We start from the raw sequence: 19,569 nt of genomic DNA, 5'->3' as shown, positions 1-19,569 counted from the left end.
ATCCCACCTAAGGCCAGTGGGCTCTTACATTAAACCCTCTTGTTAAGGCCATTAAAAGGGAGACCTTAACAAGCCCCAGTGAGCACTTAGAGCAAGTGCAAAGGCAAGCCTTCCGGTGGGAGCAAAAAGCTTTTAACTGTATTAAAATCACCCAAAACGCTAAAATGAGATGGCCCTGTAACTCGAGCGAACAGGTCTCCTGGCCAGACTGTAAGGTAATGGCTCAGTGTTCTCATGGAGCAGATGTCAGACTAGTTAAAACACATCAAAAAATGTCATTAGAATATGCTCACTTTTCTCGCTTACATAGAATTGCTTCTGTCACTGCCGTGTTTGTCCAAAACCCCTGACAGGATACCGAGTGGGAAAGGCTACTATGAAAGCTGAGGGGGTGTGCTGCCATTCTTCAGAAGATGACAGATAAGGAGAATTAAGGGGATGATTTTGTGACAAGTTCTGGTGAGGGAGCAACAGCTTAAAAAATGATATTCCAAAAACAAGGGCCAAATCTTTTTTTTAACAAAGGCTGTTCCTTTTTGCAAATTGTTTTAACAGCTGCTTCTATCGCCAACGTTTCAAATCATGAGTTGCTGCTGCTACCACTGCCTTTCCAGACAACCTTGCGAAAAACACACTCGCAGAGTTATGTGTACGGGCTGTCCGAGCGAAGCTGTGGCCTTGAGGGGTCTGGCAGGGAGTGGGTGGTGTGTGTGTGTGTGTGTGTGTGTGTGTGTGTGTGTGTGTGTGTGTGTGTGTGTGTGTGTGTGTGTGTGTGTATGCGTGTGTGTGTATGCGTGTGTGTGGGGAGGCAGACGCGAGACGCAGCCGTTACATGAATGGCTTTAAAGGGGGGGTAGGGAGGGAAATGGCTTTTCCGTGTCCCTGTACTTCATTATTCCCACATGCAACAGGTAACTTGAACTGAAATGATCAGTGGAGAAGGAAAACCGTCTGCACCAATTATCTGCCCGGGTGGAGTTGAGTTACAGACTCGTATAAAACTTTTGTACGGGTGTAAGGCCGCGATCGCAGCAGGGTGGCGGTGGGATTTCAAACAAAAAGCCCTTATCCTGAAAATACATTTATCCACACAGAACAGAAATGTATATCCTTAACATCTTCAATCTGATGCCCTCTTAGATCACAAGCAGGCCCATTGAAGCCCACCCTACTGAGCCACTTCAAGTACTCCAGCAGACCCACAGCTGGATGGGAAGTCATGAAGCTGTCAAGGCACACTGGAGCTGTCCAGACCTGAGCATTCAAAATCAGTGTTGCTTCTGATACGGACATAATCAATTCCTGTCTGGATGTCTGTATGGATATGTGTTTCAGAGGGAGGAAGTGGTGTGGAGAGCAGAATATACTTGCTATAGAGTGTAAATATGGGAGAGAGAGAGAGAGAGAGAGAGAGTGAAATGAGAGAGTGAACGACAAAGCTAGCAAAAAAAAAAAAGAAAAGGTACTCACAGTCTGGAAAGGCCGGCGTTCTTCTGAAACAGTAGCTCTGGGAGCTGGTGGAGTTGGTTCCTGTTCAGACGCCTGAGGAAGAGAAAGATATAAACTTCACCGTGGCAATAGAAATGTCTCCGTTCGACTCAAAGTCCTGTGATACCGGCAGTAAAAAAAGGCTGACATAGTTGTCTTCAACTGGCAGTTTCAAGTCCTGGTCGTGTATCTTAATGTTCACATGATGTTAAGTGCAAAAAAAAAGCACTCTTTTTTTTATTCAAAGCAAGTACAGGGCAAAAAAAGACTTACTTAGCTTAAGTAAATGTTATGGCAAACAGAATTGTAGACAGATTGTGTGTAATTGTTGCAAGAGCCCCTTCAAGAGTGTAAGTGATAACAAGCCAGATCAGATGGCCCCTGACTTACTTCTAAGCGAGCAGATGACAGGCCCGTCAGACTCACGCAGCAAATCCCTTAAATACGCTGAACATTAAAAGCAGCAGCTGCACATTAGACCCCTCGCCCATCTTGAGTCCATATGACACCATGCGCTTCCAATCAGAGAGGCGGTCTGTGATGTGGTACTTAAACACTGCCTGGGAATATCAGCTCACAATGGCCTATCGCACTGCGGCTACCATATCTTTGAGCTTGGTGATGAAATGTGCCGACCAAATGCAACCAAAGGCATGTGTTTTTGCATGTGTGAGTGTGTGTGTGTGTGTGTGTGTGTGTGTGTGTGTGTGTGTGTGTGTGTCTGTGTGTGTGTGTGTGTGTGTGTGTGTGAGTGTGTGTGTGTGTGTATGTGTGTGTGTGTTTGTGTGTGTGTGTTGCTGTTTACAGTGTCATTCAGGATGATGGTAAAATAGTACGTGGCACAGTTTAACCTCCCTCCTCCCCCCAGCTGCCCCCCACCTAACCCCAAACCTCCACCCTGACACCTCTGAACACTTACAGTCTCTCCAGCTCCTTCATGTCATCAAAGGCCCCGCGCTCGATGGCTCCAATCTGGTTTTCCATTAGCTGCCTGCAGGGACAAGGAGAAAAAAGGAACAAGAGGTGACCAAGTGTGTGGCAGAAGCTGGACTGGTCTGCTAGCCAGCGGCTAAAGAGATGCTAAAGGGCACTTCATGGGTGGCTGTGCTCTCTGGCGCAGAGCTCCAGCGAGAGGGAACTGAGGGGCTGAAGAGCTGAGGTCCTGGGCAGCGCTGTGGTCTAGGGGTGATGGGATGGAGGTGCTGTGGAATATTGGCAAGGGCAAGGAAATTGTGAGGGACGGCAGCCAGGAAAGTGCTTCTTAAGGTGGATTCGGAGTCAGAGAGGGAAAGAGAGAGAGAGAGAGAGAGGGAAAGAGAAAGAGAGAGAGAGGGAGATGTAGGCCAAGCCGAGACTGAGGCGGTCAGTGTGTGAGTGAGTGAGGGAGTGAGTGAGCTCTTCAGTGTGGTCTTCTGGTCAGAGTGATCACAGAGGACAGGGGGGAGAGGGAGAGAGGTGCGCCAGACGGGAAGAAGGGAGAGAGAGAGAGGGAAAGAGGGAGAGAGAGAGAGGGAGAGAGAGAGAAAGAGGGAGAGAGAGAGAGGGAGAGAGAGGAAGAGAGGGAGAGAGAGAGAGAGGGAGAGAGAGACACACCGCCAGTTGTGGCATACACCAGAGGATTCAGAGAGTGTGTGTGTGGGGGGAAAGAGAGCGTCTCTGTGGTAGCCTCCCTCAGGCGAGGGCGCAGACCTGCCCGTGTCGGTGGTTAGCACCACAGGCCTCCAATGGCCGCTCGCCACTGAGCACACACATATTTGTTGCAACATTCTCCAAAACAAACTCATGAAAAAAACATGTTTGAAAGTAAAAAACAGTGATGGCTCTAGAACTAGATAGCTCTAGAAAGGCTAAAATAATGTGACCTCTAGAGAGGGGCATCTGAGCTGAGGTCAAACAGCGGGGTACCTTCATTAAGGATTAAAACAACAACAACTAAAAGTCTGACTGTTCGTGGAACATAGCTGGTCCCTTTTAAGCCTTTGCAGAGGGTCAGCAATTCAGCGATTTCTCTTTCCTTGGAGTCAAGTACAAATGCAAATAACAGATCATAAGCCATGCATAAATATATCAGTGCACAAATAAATAAAAAGTGTAATTTGTCTCAGATGTGCCAATGAACTCGCGCCAGCAGTGAAGGATAAGTTCAAGAGTGAGAGGGAAAAAAAACAGATGAGATCTGGCCGCCTTGGAGTCAGTCTCCTGAGCAATTTAACTCAGATCTTTCGTATAAACATTTCTGCTTTTTGTAACATGTTCAAGGCTTAGACAGTTGTGCCTGGCTGTGCTTTCAGGGTAAGTGGAGATTACTGCCATGGTCATTCTCCACTAACCTCACTACCTTTACTGTAAGTGGCAGGCAGCGAAGAGAGAATGTACCAGAATCTTGACTCAATCATCAGGAGGAACTGGCCGTGTCCACCCATTCCTTTGTTTGGCTTCTCTGCCTGCGTCTGTGACTGTAAGCCTAGACCCGCTTTCCTGTGGGCTTGCCCCTGGTGGAAAGTGAGAGTGCGCACGTCTGTTTGTCTAAAAGCCAGCTGACTCGTAGAGGTCAGGAACAACAGAGTGGCCTGCCTGCCCGCCTGCACTACACTGCCACTTGGGCTTTGACAATCTGCCCTAAGCTTCATAGCCGGGGAGGAGCAGCGGAGAGGCGGGGCAGGGGTGGTTGGGGTTGTGAGGCCGGAGGGAGGGTGGGGGTGGAGTTGGAGGTGGAGGTGGGGGTGGAGGTGAGGGTGGAGGTAGGGGTGGGGCGGAGGTGCGGGTGGGGGTGGGGGCCAGGGGTGTGAAGGCTGGAGCTGTTGCCCTGGAGCTCCTCTGGGAGCGTCAGGGGTCAGGCAGTGGTTTGAGGGCCCGGCCAAACAACTCAGTAAGCCCCGTCTCTGGTGCTCCTTGTGCAGGGCTCTTTACACCTTGCTAGTGATAAGTTCATGACAGGTAGGTATGTGTTCTCCAGAGAGGGGTAGACTAAGGTGGGAAACACCTGAGCAGCTCGACAGGAGGGGCAATGTAAATACCCAGAGGACATTACAAAGCATTTTCCCTTTTCACTGCAATGGGTTTACATTTAGCAGACATTGGGAAATAACGAAATAATCTAAAATACAAAGATTAAAATATTAAAATATACATATTTTAGTATAGATACGTTAATCGAAGTCATAGACAGGTCATTTATAATAGTCATTGAAATACTCTTATGCTTTGAAATTATACAACAACGTCCCTCATTATAGAGTTCAACTGCTGTAGAAACGGATGATGGGTGTGCTTGTGGAAAATAACATGAGTGTGAGTGCACTCCATGCCACAGTGAAGAGACTGGACAAAAAGCCTAATGGGCTCTCCAAGTCTCCATTCCCCTGAAATAACATTTTTCATTCTCACTTCACAAGCCCAGGACTGTACCGGTAGAACGGGGTCAAAGGTCACCGCAGAACATTCTGCTGCTTCACTGCTGCCATGTGGTCAGTCACTCGGGTCCGCCCACATACGTGTGATTTGTCTTTCATGTGTGTTCATTTTAGAGATCACTTACACGACTCGGAGGTACTTCAGTCCAGCGAAGTCATTCTTGATGATGCGTGTGAAGTTATTTCCATTCAGTTCCCTGCAAGAGAAACATGAAATATTAATCAGCGTGCCTCCCCCCCGGGGAACAGTTCCACTGGAGTCACTTACATAGATATCAGTGGGTTTGTACAACATCGAATCGTCTATTGATACCCAGTTCTGGATACTGTTCTGACTAAATGGCAGACGGGGAGGCAGTACAAGTAGGAGGAAATAAGTATCACACACTCACAAATGCCCAAACTGCTATTCTCAGTCTACTAGTGTCTATAGTAAGTCGACAACAGATTGTATACGGCTGTGATAGACAGGCCACACAGTTTGCATGTTACATTTATTTTGGGCTGTGTTTGGGGCAGGGAGGGAGGGAGAGAGAGAGAGAGAGAGAGAGAGAGAGAGAGAGAGAGAGACAGAGAGAGAGAGAAAGAGAGAGAGAGAGATGACAAGACGAGTGTGTGTCTGTGAGCTGATAAAGAGATGGACAGCCACCATCGCCACTGGACCGAATCAGACTGGACAGCCTCCACGAGTCTGAAGGCCTCAGCTGAGATTTAGATCCTACAGCCAGCCAGGTAATTTAAAGTGCTTTATAACCCACCAAGTGCTTTATGACCACTGACCAGCTGAGAGCTCAGGACCAGCACAGCGGGTGTGCGCTTGCCCCAGTGTCTTCAGTAAAGAGCACACACCCACTTAAGAATTCCTCACGGTTTGGAATTGGGGGTCCACCCTAGCCTCACCTCATCCTCTGATATCTCCAGCTCCAACACAAAAGGGGGATTAAGCAGGAGCCCCATGGAGGGGCTCGGAGAGGGGAGGGGAGGGGAGGGGAGGAGAGAGGATGGGAGACAGGGAGAAAGAGGGAGTGGGAGAAGTTGAGTGTAGAGTTAATCATCTGGCCATCCCCTCCTGCTGTGCACAACCCTGTCTGAGGGGGATTGCATGGAGGCTTGAGACCTGTCATGTTTGCATCCAGGCACTTAAGACCCCCTGTGCAAACCTTGTCCCACAAAAGTGGTGAGGTTTAAAACCGGGAGGGGGTGTGACACTTTTGGGATACACACACACACACACACACACACACACACACACACACACACACACACACACACACACACAGACATCGGCAAAGGGAGAGCACTTTGGGGTTTGTGATAATGCATTTGCGAGGACACAGCACATCGTCTGCAAAGTGATAAGCCCCCTGAGCAAACACCAGCCAAAAAACTTCAGCGAAGTAAACGGCTGAACAAGACAGAGAGAGAGGAGACAAACACAAAGCTACCCTGCCACAGGGACAAATAACACCAATCTGAAATCAATGTATCTAATGGAAGATGTATGTGTATATGTATTGTATGCATCCATCTATCTGAATTCATGATGAGAAGTTGGTGCTGATGACTGTGTGGTTTCCCCCATTTTTGCAGAGAATCCCCTCCCCCATCTTCCTCTTATAAAACAAACAAGACAGAAACAGAAAAGAAAAAGCCTCGCTCTCGAATCATGTGCTTAAAGTCTAGCAGTTTTTTCTTTCTTTCTCTCTCTCCCTCGCTCTCTCTCTCCTCCTCGGTTCAGCCTCGCGCCTAATGACCACTCCAGGGACGGCGCGAGAGAGCGGCCATTACGGACAGATGGTCTGTGTACACAGGTGCATCGAGTGCGGGAAATAAAGAATAGACTGGGATTCATTAGCGGGGGCCCGATGTTCACATGTGCTGTTTATTACAGGTGCTTAATCCAAGCTTCTCCCCGGGTTCCCAAGGACAGATCTACCGGGTGGCCTCGTCTGATCACACCCCCAGGAGCAGCAGGACGGGCAGAGGGGCCTTCCGAGTCTCTGTGGGGGAATGGCACCGGCTCACAAACAAGCAATTGTCCGTCCGTACACTGCTTCCAATTAGACAGGCATCTGTCTTCCCCAACACACACACGGCACCGTAAAACAGCGAGCGACAAGCCTATTAACCGCACATCAAGTGAGGGGGGGGGCGGGGTGGGGGGGTATTGCGTTATTCGATACACCCGGCCAGCCTCGCGGATCAAGACACATTCGCATGGAAGTGGTTATGCAAGTTCAGGAATCGTCTAAATCCACAGGGATTAAGAGTTTTGGCCCAGAGAGAGCGAGCGACGCGGCAGCCCCCGAGGCGAGCGAGGAGAGGGGTTGTGCCTGGGTGAGCGCTCTGGGAAGGAAGCGAGGCTCGCTGCTGGGGAAGTTAATGTGCAGAGCCCGGCTCAGTGAGGGTCAGGACCTCAGGGAGCGATTTTCAAACCTCTCTCTCCACGGTCCAGAGCCACAGTGAGGCTCCAATCTATAAGGGGGGGGGGGGGGGGGGGGGGGGGGGGCTTTGCAGCAGTAGCCTCCAGGTTAAAAGAGAGCAGCTGGATTTCACATCAAAGCGAGGAGATTCTCTAAAAGACACATCCTGAAGGTCTGTCACAGAGCTCTGCCACCTACCCCAATCCTTGATAAAATAAAGATTGGAAAAAGGGTGAAATGAAAGAAAAAGTCCCAAACCTTTTTAAATAGAGCAAAAAAAAAAAAAAGGAAACTTTTCTGAGTTTTGTAAAGGTACATAGAGTTTCTGTGAGGAGAGTGTGGGGGGACGGCCACGGGCGGGCGGACGGGCGGGACGGGCCTGTCGTAATGGCTCAGTGTTTCGGTGAAACTGTAGAAGTGTAAGAGCACTGTCTGTCCACTAACAGTCTCTCAGGCAGAGCACTACCAGCCATGCATGCAATAGCATTCCTCATCTCCCAGATGTATCAAACTCTTTGCATACATGTGTGGGAGAGAGAGAGGGAGAGAGAGAGAGGGAGAGAGAGCGAGAGAGAGAGAGAGAGGGAGACGGAGAGGGAGAGAGAGAGAGAGCGAGAGAGAGAGAGAGAGAGAGAGACAGAGAGAGAGAGAGAGAGAGAGACAGAGAGAGAGAGTCAGAGACATCCTACTGCCTTTCAACATTTCCTTCACTTGTTTCCCAGGGTGACAGGACGGGAGACCTGGATGTTTCATGTTCCCCATAAACCCCCATCTACCAAAACTCCCAAAGACCACTGAGAAACGTTGAAAAACTCATTATGTTTATTCCTGCCATCTGTTGGAAATCCCTGAGCAAGAGCAAGACCTGTTTTGAATTGAGCAATATAACATGAAATGGAATCCAAGGCCAGCAAGAAAAAACATACACTCTCACACACATATACACTGAAGTCCACCCCCCACACATACACACACACACACACTCCCTCCCCCTACCCCCCCCCCCCCCCCCCCCCACACACACACCCCCACCCTACCTCGACCCTGCACCCCTGCACACACACACTTGCTCACACAAACATACACCGTACAAATAATGACACCAGAGAGCCTGTTTTCTTTGGGACACCTCCAAGGGCAATAGTGGGGCTAGTGCAGAGCCATTTGTTGGGAACAGCTTTAGGCTGGCAGGGGCAGAGGAAGCAGGATGATTTCAGGTCAGTGGAGCTGCGCTCGCCCAGTGCCTTGCTGAGGGAGAGCAAGCTGCTTATCCCCGGGCTCCTGGGCCACACGCTGGGAATTACATCACAGCTAAGTGGATGTCAGAGCATCCTTAATGAAGCCTACTGTATGCTAAGGTGGGCTACCCCACAGGTAGGTAGCGAAGGCCTTCCCCGGGATTTCTAATAACAGTTGATAGACGAACGTCTATGCATAGGACGCTACAGCCCTTCATCGCTGCACCTGGTGGGTCTGGCTGACGCTGAGAGACAGACTCTTCCAATGCATGTTGAACCGGATCAGAACAAATCAGGCAAAAGTGAACACGGGCTCCCAAATGCCAGCCCACACAAGCATGCCGCAGCTCCCGGTACAGGCCTTGGCCTGACCAATTGGCCAGTCTCACAGCCCACCCCATCTGTCTTTTTATCCTGGCACTGGAGATCTGGTTAAAGTCAAAGACTACAATGCCTCAGGCACACATCACCCCCCACAAAACCCACCAGTGGTCCGTTCCCGAGAGCAACAGTGTGTCAGTCTGTCAGTTCCACTGTTTCCCCTGACGGCAGATGGAGGTGACAGCTCTGACGGGTCCCAGGCCTGCCGAGTCCATTTGGACCCATCCGCAAGCATGTGTGTGTGTGTGTGTGTGTGTGTGTGTGTGTGTGTGTGTGTGTGTGTGTGTTTGTGTGTGTGTGTGTGTGTGTGTGTGTGTGTGTGTGTGTGTGTGTGTGTAAGAGGGGCTGGGCAGAAGAGCGCTCTGTGCCGGGGGAGCAGCACCAGCGCTGGAGCCTAAACCCGGTTGGCTGAGAAAGGCAGTGACCTACATAGCGGCGCAGTTTAAGAGCTTGTCTGCGCGGGGACCACCGTTGCCGTCATCACCATGAGGCTACCTTCAGAGCAGCAAGGGACGACAATAACAAGAGGAAACCCACTTGGAGCGCTTTGAGTCGTCATCCAAGAGCTCCTATCTCATCACATTTCACGCTGCTGAAATTGAGAACTTGCTGTCTCCATTTTTTTTTTTTTCAGATTCCTGTATGGATTGGTTCTTGTTATTTCACCCACAGCAATATTACACTTTCCACTGTGCTGGCATGGGCTGGCATAACAGTAAAAACAGGGGCAAAGAGAGCAGCGTTCTACAAGATGAATCATGCCCTGACACCCAACAACCGGGTACAACACAAGTAATAAAATCTTGAAATGTCTTCCCATGACCTTCACACAATGAGGTCACTGAGGCAAACAGACATCAGCTAAGAAAGGCAGATAATTGGGTGGGTCTGCAAACGCGGCGCACACAATGGATCGGTTTGACAGGCCGCTTAGATCACTCTGGAAAAGCGTCCAATGGGTAATTTGCTGAGGAGTGGGGTAATGTTAGCCTACGGTAGCTGAACAAGGCCATATCATTTAACAAATGCAATCAGGACTGCTTCTTTTTTCCCTTCCCCAAGAATCCAAATTTTCACAGATCAGAGCCAGTAAACCGTTTGAGAGGGTGACTGCAGCTGTGCGTTCGATAAGCATTATGTCAACACCCCCCCCCCACCCCCCCTCCCAATACCTATCCCAGAGGAGGGCCAGTAAAAAGTATTGTAAGGTAATCAATCCTGTCAGCATTGACCTGCAATTGGCTTGCTCAAATGACCCTGGGTGTAGAGGGAGCACAAACTCAATTCCAGCCCAGACGGAATACAGGGGGAATGAGACTCTTGTCAGGTAGGGTCCCGTCTGCAGTCAGACAGTCTCACACCACGCTCGCTAGCCAATGTGCAAAATCACTAGCCCCCGACTCCCCCCTCCCACTCCTACACACCAGCCAAGGTCACCCGGAGACTCATCCATGTGTGAAATGAACCTGGAGTTGTACAAAAAAGGCAGATCTGGGATCAGGCCTATTGTTATTGAGTTCTGAGGGATCAGGACAATAAAGCAGGCTTTTAACGCCACTGAGAGAGAAAATAAGAGTCTCATATGATTGTGATTAGGAAGTATTAAACAGAATTTAGACAGATGGCAAATCGCTTCACGGTGTTTGGGAAGCGGTGGAGGTAAAAAAAAAAGGGGGTTAAAGCACCAGATCCTTCAGTAAGAATGAAGGAGTGAGTGTCATTTTCATCAAGCCTATATAAATAATCAGGCAAATTATCCAAATGATTACATACCGCTGTCATAACCACAGGGATATAACAAACCACATAGAGAAACTTGGGGAGGTTGGGGAGGTTGGGAGCCTTGTGGGAAGAGATCGTCTGGCTTTGTCCTTAATCAGTCAGACATCTGCAGAGCTTAGTCAGGCTGCCAAACCTGAAAGTTATCAGCGGAATGCGTTTTAAAAACAGACACACACACACACACACACAACCTTGGCACGGTAAGACCAAATGTGCGATGGTCCAGCGGCAGGGCGAGAGCATGGTGAGTGAGCAATTGCAGACACATGCTCTCGTGAAGCTCTTGATGGGATTACAGCTGGTGGAAGGATCTATCTCGAACAGCGCGAGGAGATGCAGTGTCTCTCTCTGTGGCGTTTGATGCCGGATTGGGTATGTGGAGGGGCGTCGGTGCCGGGGGCTGCACTGCGTGGGAGTCGCCGTCTCTCGCCCGCTGCCTGCTGCCTCCACTGCGTGGCAGATGCAAGTGGATGAGCCGAGCCTTTGATGGCTGTTGATCCCACACTGTAAACATAACGAATGGCACCTCCCGCCGGGGCCGAGACACATTTCCATATGCCTCTCTCTCACGCGCCGCTGAGCACTGTTCTGGAGGTTTCTATCGCTCACCTTTGCACGCACTCTAGACTGTGCCAGCAGGGCGTTTGAGCGCTTGGAGACTGGCTCGTCCGGAACTCCAAGTTACGGTTGCGGTGGGGGTCTTCTGAGAACGTATAACAAGATATCAGCCCAAACTTGGAGGTAGACCCTGCCAGCCTTACACAGCTCAGGGGGAGTGAGTAGGAATCTCCAGACAATGTGGTCACAGACCAAGGGGACGACGACACTTTCTTAATCACTATTAACGGGAAGGGGGAAAAAAAACATTCCTGTAAAGTGCTTCATCCTATCCGGAATCCTGGCTAATGGAGCTGAGACCAACGACTGTGTCAAACACACGGCCCGGGCTTTGAAGCCGAGCCACTGCCAGCTTTATGTGGCCGCTCATCTGGGCTCCGACGTGTGACAGATCCATCGAGGAATGCTCTAATGGCACACAGCGACTTCTCCAGGCCCAGCGTGTCTGGCACCCAGCACCCTCGGCAATGACAAAGAGCCCTTCCCTAGTCTCCCCCCAAAACGGCCTGACACCTAATCCTGCAGGAGCCAAGCCACAACACATAACAGCACCACCGCCGGGGCTCTGTCTGTGAATAAAGCCCGCCAGTCCAAATCCGCTGCACCGTGTATGCCAAGGGGCATCACCACTAAGTTTCATTTGGCCATGGCTGCTGCATAGACACATGTTTCGGGGGGGAGTGGAGGCACGGTGAGTTGCAAAACAAAAGGAGGCCAGGTAGCACATGTTGAACGTCGAGGCATGGAGTTCCAGGGACCACAAGAAGCTACAAAGCAGTAAAGCAGGTCTACAGCCCTGTAATTTACACTGCCATCATAGGGATAAACATTCCCAGAATTATTACCATTCCCAACATTATGACCTCTATAAAAACGGCGTTAAAAAATGACTGAGGGAGAGATACGATGTACTCAGGAATTATGTTAATGTATTTAAGAAATGGAGAGAGAGACTGTGAGAGAGAGAGAAAAAGAAAGAGACAGACTGTGAGAGAGAGAGGGAAAAAGAGAGAGAGAGAGAGCGAGAGAAAGAGAGAGAGAGAGACTGTGAGAGAGAGAGAAAGAGAGAGACAGACTGTGAGAGAAAGAGAGACTGTGAGAGAGAGAAAGAACGAGAGAGACTGAGAGAGAGAGAGAGAGAGAGAGAGAGAGAGAGAGAGAGAAATAGAGAGAGATGAAGCCACAGGGGAGGTGATTATGCCTCCTCTCTAAATCACATTTATACATTCATTTACTCCTGGCAAAATGGACGAATTTTTGTGCTTTTGTCCTGGGTGTGTTAATCCCTTCATAGCTTATTAGCACCTCTCCTGGCTGCCAAGGTCCCCCATCAGCATCCCATCTCTTTCATTCCCTCTTCTCTTTCTCTCTCTCTCTCTCCCTCCCTCTCTCTCTCCCTTCCTCCCTCCCACCCTCGCTTCCCTCCCCTGATGCGAGGGGATTTGTCCGGTCCTGTCTGGATTAAATTATGGATCAGGTACATAAAGGCCTGTCAGTTATTCCAACAGAGTGATGGTGCCAACAACGCCAGAGGCGTAGCCTGGCACCATCCTCACCATCAAAGCACAAAGAATCTCTTGTTTCTCGGCTCCAAACCACTCGTTTAGACATTTATTTATTCCATTATTTATTTACTCATTCTAGGGGTGTGTGCATATGGCATTCGGCCTTTGCTCACCCTCACTGGATGGGTTCCCGCTATCCCTCATATCACAAGTAGTGTTTTAAAAAAAAAAAAAAAACGCCTCCGTGCTTTTAGGGCGAGATGTTGGGAATACACTGAACATGCCAACGCTACATAAAGAAGCGGAGCACACACCCAGAGATGTTGGGAATACACTGAACATGCCAACGCTACATAAAGAAGCGGAGCACACACCCAGAGATTTGGGCCGCGGATCTGCTGGGATCGCAGGGCTCCGGCCCACGCTGTGGTTTGTTTGGGTTCAGTTGGTGAGGCTGAGGCAAAAGAATGAAGGAATAAAAAAAATGTAATTTAAAAAAAAATAAAAAAAAATGTGCTGAAGCTGGACAGGCCACCATCCTAAAGACTGCGACGACAGGGCAGACATCAGCAAAAAATATTTTTAAAAAACAACTGACCAAGAAAAAGGCCCACAGAGAGGCGTCTTTCACATGGTGGAGGACAACGAAGCAGAATGCAAACTCTTTCCCTCGCACTGACGGCGCTGCGTTGGCCAATCCTGTGACTGTAGGAGGCACCCCCCCCCCCCTCCCTCCCTCCCTCCCTCGGCTCTCTCACACTTGACACAAATCAGATTCTGTTTTATCTCTGCTCCTGAGCGTCCTAACCACATATAAATAGATGCACTAACACAGATAAGACAGAGGATCGCAACAGGAGGGGAAATCTGGCCTCATGCTAAGAGATATGGAGACCAGAAGGACTGGGACAGAGACTAAGAGAGAGGGGGGAGGGAGGGGAATAGAGAGAGAGAGAGAGAGAGAGAGAGAGTGGGATGGTGGTAGAGCTGTGGTATGAGAAGAGAGCTATGCTGCGGAGCGGAGGGCAATGATTTAAACAACAGAGAGCATGCTATGCACATTCTCCACATCCAACTGGAGTGAAACCTGACCGCCGTGCATTCGTGAGCACTTTACATTCAAAGCAGCCGATCGCTAGGAAAATGTTCGCGTACCTTTACTTTGTTAGGAGAGTTGTTGAAGCTTTGTGGAGCCCTTGTTGGGCTCCGAATGGACGGTAGGTTAATGGGGAGACCTTGCCTTTGGGGGGTGTGGGATTTGGGGGAGCTGGAGAGGGCTCCGTGGTCAAGGGAGGGAGGGAGGGAGAGACCGAGAGTGGTGCACATGGTGCTGAACACACACTCATTATAGAATCTGTCTAAGGCGTGGAAAGGTCAGCTCTGATCGAAACGCTTTTTGACAAGTGCAAATGGGATTCTGCTGTCTCTCTACCGCCCACCTCCCCCCAGCTCCCTACACCTTAAACCTCCACCTCTATCCCCCTCCACCTCCCACTTTCTGACTACTGCCTCACCTCCCCCCCATCCTCCTCCTCCTCAACTCCACCCCACCTCCAACCCCCCACAGTCGTCACGTTTGCAAACCCTTGTCAGTGTGGATAAGGGCTAGCTTGGGACTGTCCATGGAGGGGGCCAGGACTGCCCAGCAAATCACTTCCCCGATAGGCTGTCTGTTGCAATCGCGGCGACCGGAGTCGCGCTGTCTTGCCAGTTTAAGGCAGAGGGAGTGGACTCCTCACTAGCAGGAGGTGACACAGCTGTGCCTTAACCCTCAGGCCTCCTCTCTTCTCCTCCTCTCTTCTCCTCTCCCACCGTGGCCCTGGAGCTGGAATGTCTGAGAACCCTTTTTTCCTTCTTTCTCTCTCTCTCTCTCTCTCTCTATTTCTCTGTCTCTCTCATTCTAAATGAGCTGACAGTTACACACCAGCCAAAAAAAAAAAGAATCTGTTTTCTTTTTCTGTACGTTTTTTTGTTTTTTTTTGTATGAAAAAAAAAGTTTTAAAGTATGTCGACGGTCAAATTGACAAGACCAAAATATCTCTGGCTACTGAATAAGCTGGGGTAAAGAGGCAGTCTGAATAAACAAGTCGCTGTAGGTTTTAAAAAATACAACCTGCCTTCCTCACACGATTCTACATAAGAAAAAGGAACATGTCCTCTATTGCCATCACAAAGCACAACAGCAACACCAATACAGACTAATCAGCCCCCACTCTGTAACTCAATGAAAGGGGACAAAAAAAAAAAAACAGCATCACCCATTTTTCAACCGGTCACTAGGGACTAGCATGCCGTGTATTTGACTTGCGCAATCACCTTGATGAATGACCCCCATATAACGGCTCCACACGAAGGGAATACTTCCCATGTTAAGTAATCCATCCATGGAGACCAACTCACGTCCACATGACCCTATGCATGCACACACACACACACACACACACACACACACACACACACACACACAAATGAAAATCATGACACAGAAAAGGGCCTCTCATATACAGGAGCACCACACTTTGAGCACGATTTTTCAAAAGTCCATTCCGGAACCACCAGGTGCGCACAGTACGCAAGCAACAGCCCAACCAACCAAACCAACAAAGGTGTTCTTGGAAATGTATCTTTGAAAACACATGAAAAATGCAGTCCTCTCTCACTCCATCTCTTTCCCTCCATCTCTCTCACTCATCTCTCTCCCTCTGCTCCAGGAGATGAACCTGTGACAAGCCGCTGTTCCTTACTCTAACGTGCACGTGGGGGTTGACTGAACCGCTCTCAAACTGAAAATAGATCTATTTCATCCTGCAGTCCTCCTCAGAACTGATTGCAAGATTAATATTTTAAAATGTCAGTAAAGTGTAGAGGAAAGGGAAAATAAAAACAGAACAGCAAGAAAACTCGTCTCCCTCACACGAGTGCGTGCTTCTCTGAGACCCCTTGGTTTATTACTTTTCTCAAACCGTCTACGAGCCCCCTGCTTGCAAGCAGCACTTGAAGAGTAGAGTTTCCTTAATTTTTCTACATGATTTAACAATTTGGGAGCGAGCATTTGAGAGCAGGAGAGGGGAATGAAAAGCTACTCAGTGTAGGAGGGGAGCTCCTTGTCCTGGGATGAATGCAGCCCATTTCAGCACGGAGCGAGCCCACACTCCAGAAACTGGATCTGTGTAATTAGTTACCCCTACTCGCAGTGCCCGAGCAGAAGTTTGAATTATTGATGCACACAGGAGCAAGCCCCCCCCCCACATAAAAAAAAAAATATTACAGCAGCTGCAATGGTTGAATTGTAGAATTACACATTTTATTCAGTTTAATGATTAATGTGCTTCTCTGAGGTCATTCATTTCCCCCTCTACCATGCTGGGTTAAAAGAGGCAGTTAAGCAATCAGTTCAAACCAGTCGTAAAGTGACATTCCACTCCAGTAGAATTGAAAAAAAAAAAGTAGGACTATCACCTGACCGTAAAAATCAGGCTAATGACAGAGTGACTGGCTAATGCCCTGAGCATGCATACATATATACAGCAGTAGGTATGTAAATTACACACACATGTCTATGCTACACATCTGCTCTTGTTTCTAAACCCTCATGCCTCTAACTCATGCCTATTCACACCTTCCCGCAATGGCACTGCTTCATGTTGTTTTGGAGCTAGACAGCGCTATTGTTCTCCCATCACAACCATGTGCTGCACCAGGAGTGGTAGCGGCAGCAGACAGACACAGAGGAGGACAGAGAGAGAGAGAGAGAGAGAGGTTAGACCATGTGTGTGTGTGTGTGTGTGTGTGTGTGTGTGTGTGTGTGTGTGGCATGTGGCGTTGCACAGTACTTACAGTCTCTCTGTGTTCCTGGGTATATTCCTGGGCACGGTTTTGAGCCCCAGTCCATGGCAGTCCACGGTGGTGCCGCTGCAGGTGCAGAGAGCAGGGCACGCGTTGGCAGCGCCTGCCAGGAGGGCACCACAAATCAGCAGGCACAGCCCTACTCCGGCCAGCCCCATAGTGGCACCTCCACTGAGTCCTCTCCCGGGCATGTTCAGTCAGCACCAGCCTCAGATCTCAGCTCGTACGCAGGCAGGCAGGCAGGCAGGCAGGCAGGGAGGCAAGCAGGCAGTCAGTCAGTCAGTCAGTCTCCTGACACTGCTAGGTCTGCACAAAGACTCACTCCACAAGAGTGAGGTAAAAGCAGCCCAAAAAAATTGATGAATGAAAAAAAAAAAAAAAAAAACAATAACAAAAACAGAAATAAATCAAAATGTGATTTAGGAAAACGTGAGTAATTAAGTCCACAGGGGGTTGCTGAATAGATGTGTTAAAAATAGAGACGTCTTCCCTGTGAATGCAATGAAAAGCTGTCCGTTCTCTGGCCCCCTTTTACTTCCTAGCAAAAAGTCTCTCCTTGTCTTTCTCCCTTTCTTTACGGAGTTGCTTTCCTTCTGCGGTGTTCTGTGCTGTGCTGTGCTGTGCTGTGCCTACGTCTTTCTCCTTTTCTCTCCAGCCCTCATCTGCTTGCCCGTGGAGAAGGGAGTAGGGAAACAGCAGAAAGAAAAAAAACGCTGTCTCTCTCTCTCCCTCTCTCTCTCTCCCTCAAACACACACACACACACACACACACACACGCACACACACACGCACACACACACACAGCAGTCATCCATCACAAGGATCTACAAATAGCAGCTCGCGGACTCCTCCCACTCAAACAGCCCCCCCTCTGAAACACCCCTTAACCACACACCTCCCCCCCCCCCCCCCCCCCCTCCCAGAACCCTGCCTGAACTCACTCTCATTCTCTCAGGCTCCCATCCATGCTCACTGCAGCCCCCACAGACCGGAGAGCAGCAACCTGGCAGGGCACAGAAACAGCCCTATCCCCAGGCCCTCTCACCCCAGCTCACAGCCATCCACTGGGATCACGTGTACACACTACATACACATACATGATGCACACACCTGATGTATGTATACTTCTGACATGTGTGCACACATGCATATGTCCTGAATGAGTGGTTGCATATGTAAATGGGGGTGTGGGTGTTTGTGTGTCTCCGCTGACACAGACGGAGCCCACCCCTCTGCCAACTACATTCACTCTGAAGGGCTGGGGTGGTACGGCAGAGTTTGTGGCTAGGAAACAACCATCTTTAACAAGAAAGTGTACATTAAGCTGCCATGGATGAGGTGAGAGAGTTCCAGACAGAGATGTGGAGCGGTGGGGTACGGTACAGAGCACTGAAATACCAGACCGGTGGCCTCAGAGCGTGTATTCGGTGTTCCTGCAGACAGCACGGCTTCATAGATTCAACTGGAACACTGACAGGGGGCTTGTCAAAAGAGGTGACAGACTATAGTTTGCACTAACGGGCATAGTAAATAACAGTGTTCGGTTAAGGTCAGTCCATTCACTTGAAAAGCACTATAATTGGTGTTCTCCTTGGCATGGGAAAAAAAGTGATGGAAGAGTGAGGCTTAACGTGTCGGGGACTTTTTCATGTATGCACATAGTGCAACAAGAACATCTGAGACCATCAAAATCAATCAAATTTATAAAAATGTGTGGAAATCACCGAAATTTTCTCACTAACTTGTAAACTACAGGTAAATTGATGCAGAGGCAAATTAGCACATGGATACAACAAACACTTATTCCTTACATTTAACGATCTATATGTTAAACACGCAGGCTATATACCTATGATTGATTGGTAACACTCAAGTAAAAGCAAGCTATTCAGTTTCGTTTCGAATCCCACTACTGTTAGATAGTTTTGACAACTCGACATTTGTTTTATCCACGGGGTAGATATGACAGGGAGGTGAGTAAGTTTAGCATGGTTGTAACGTTTTATGTATTTAGCCTAGGGCCCAGTAACTAACTCTCGACACAACGATATAAACACCTCGCTTTTACACTTGACTTTGGGTAAGCCACGCTTCCTCACGCAGAGCGCGCTCGTGTCAAATTCGAGTTTATTTCCCCAGAAATATAAAAAACCTCAACATAAACACTCTGGTTAAGATTTTTTACATCACTGCCAACCTCCAGCTCACATATGCTGAAAGGAAAACAAGAGATACAATTGGAAAGCATCGGAAGGAAACCAGGGGGGGGCAAAAAACATGTTTTGCCCCCCCTTGGTCAAATTTATAAATATACGACAAATTACAAACTTGACGGTCAAAATGTCTGGTAATAACGTTCGTACAAAACATTGAATGCATCTTGAAAGAGGACGTTTGTGTTTCAATCAAAACAGATAATTCAATATATTGTAGCCTATATTTCATTGAGTCACAAAACCCGACCACCTACCAATCCAATCACATTTTTTTTTTTCAATTTTGATTGCCAGGCATAACATGGCGATCAGCCAATTTTTTATATGTCTACTACGAGGGCGTAGTTGATGGGAAACATGAGCAATCACAGCTTTGTTTGGGTTCGTTTGATATGACGGTAAATAATAGTAGGCCTAACCATAAGCAGGTTAAGGCTAATTAACCTCTAAAGTTCAGAAGTTCTGTTTGCCCAAATCATGTTTTGCTAATGTTGACAAATCAACTTTTTATAGAATGTATATCTTCCATAAGTGACATTACATTAGGCCTACTACAAAATCTTAGGTAGGCCTAATGTATGGTCCTGTAGCCTACATTATATTTATGTTTGCTCTGTAAATGGAATAGGCTATTTGCCAGAGAAACTATGTAGGTCTCC

At 48.7% G+C, this 19,569-nt stretch overlaps 1 protein-coding gene across 1 annotated transcript in view; it reads right to left on the bottom strand.

Annotated features, from left to right (window-relative positions):
- slit1a (slit homolog 1a) overlaps positions 1 to 16,885 on the bottom strand; it is a gene marked incomplete at its 5' end in the record, with an annotated part of 105,275 nt that extends 88,390 nt beyond the window's left edge. Inside the window, 4 exons of the mRNA XM_080848878.1 lie at positions 1,471 to 1,542; positions 2,408 to 2,479; positions 5,027 to 5,098; positions 16,686 to 16,885. Coding sequence (XP_080705004.1) covers positions 1,471 to 1,542; positions 2,408 to 2,479; positions 5,027 to 5,098; positions 16,686 to 16,885 — 416 coding nt within the window. The remainder of the gene's footprint in view (positions 1 to 1,470; positions 1,543 to 2,407; positions 2,480 to 5,026; positions 5,099 to 16,685) is intronic.
- Between the last annotated feature and the right edge of the window lie 2,684 nt (positions 16,886 to 19,569).

Source organism: Sprattus sprattus (genome assembly GCF_963457725.1).
Source record: "Sprattus sprattus genome assembly, chromosome: 12".
NCBI classification, from domain to species: Eukaryota; Metazoa; Chordata; class Actinopteri; order Clupeiformes; family Clupeidae; genus Sprattus; species Sprattus sprattus.
Note: the sequence above shows the minus strand (reverse complement) of the source record. Positions and strands in the feature narration are given on the sequence as shown.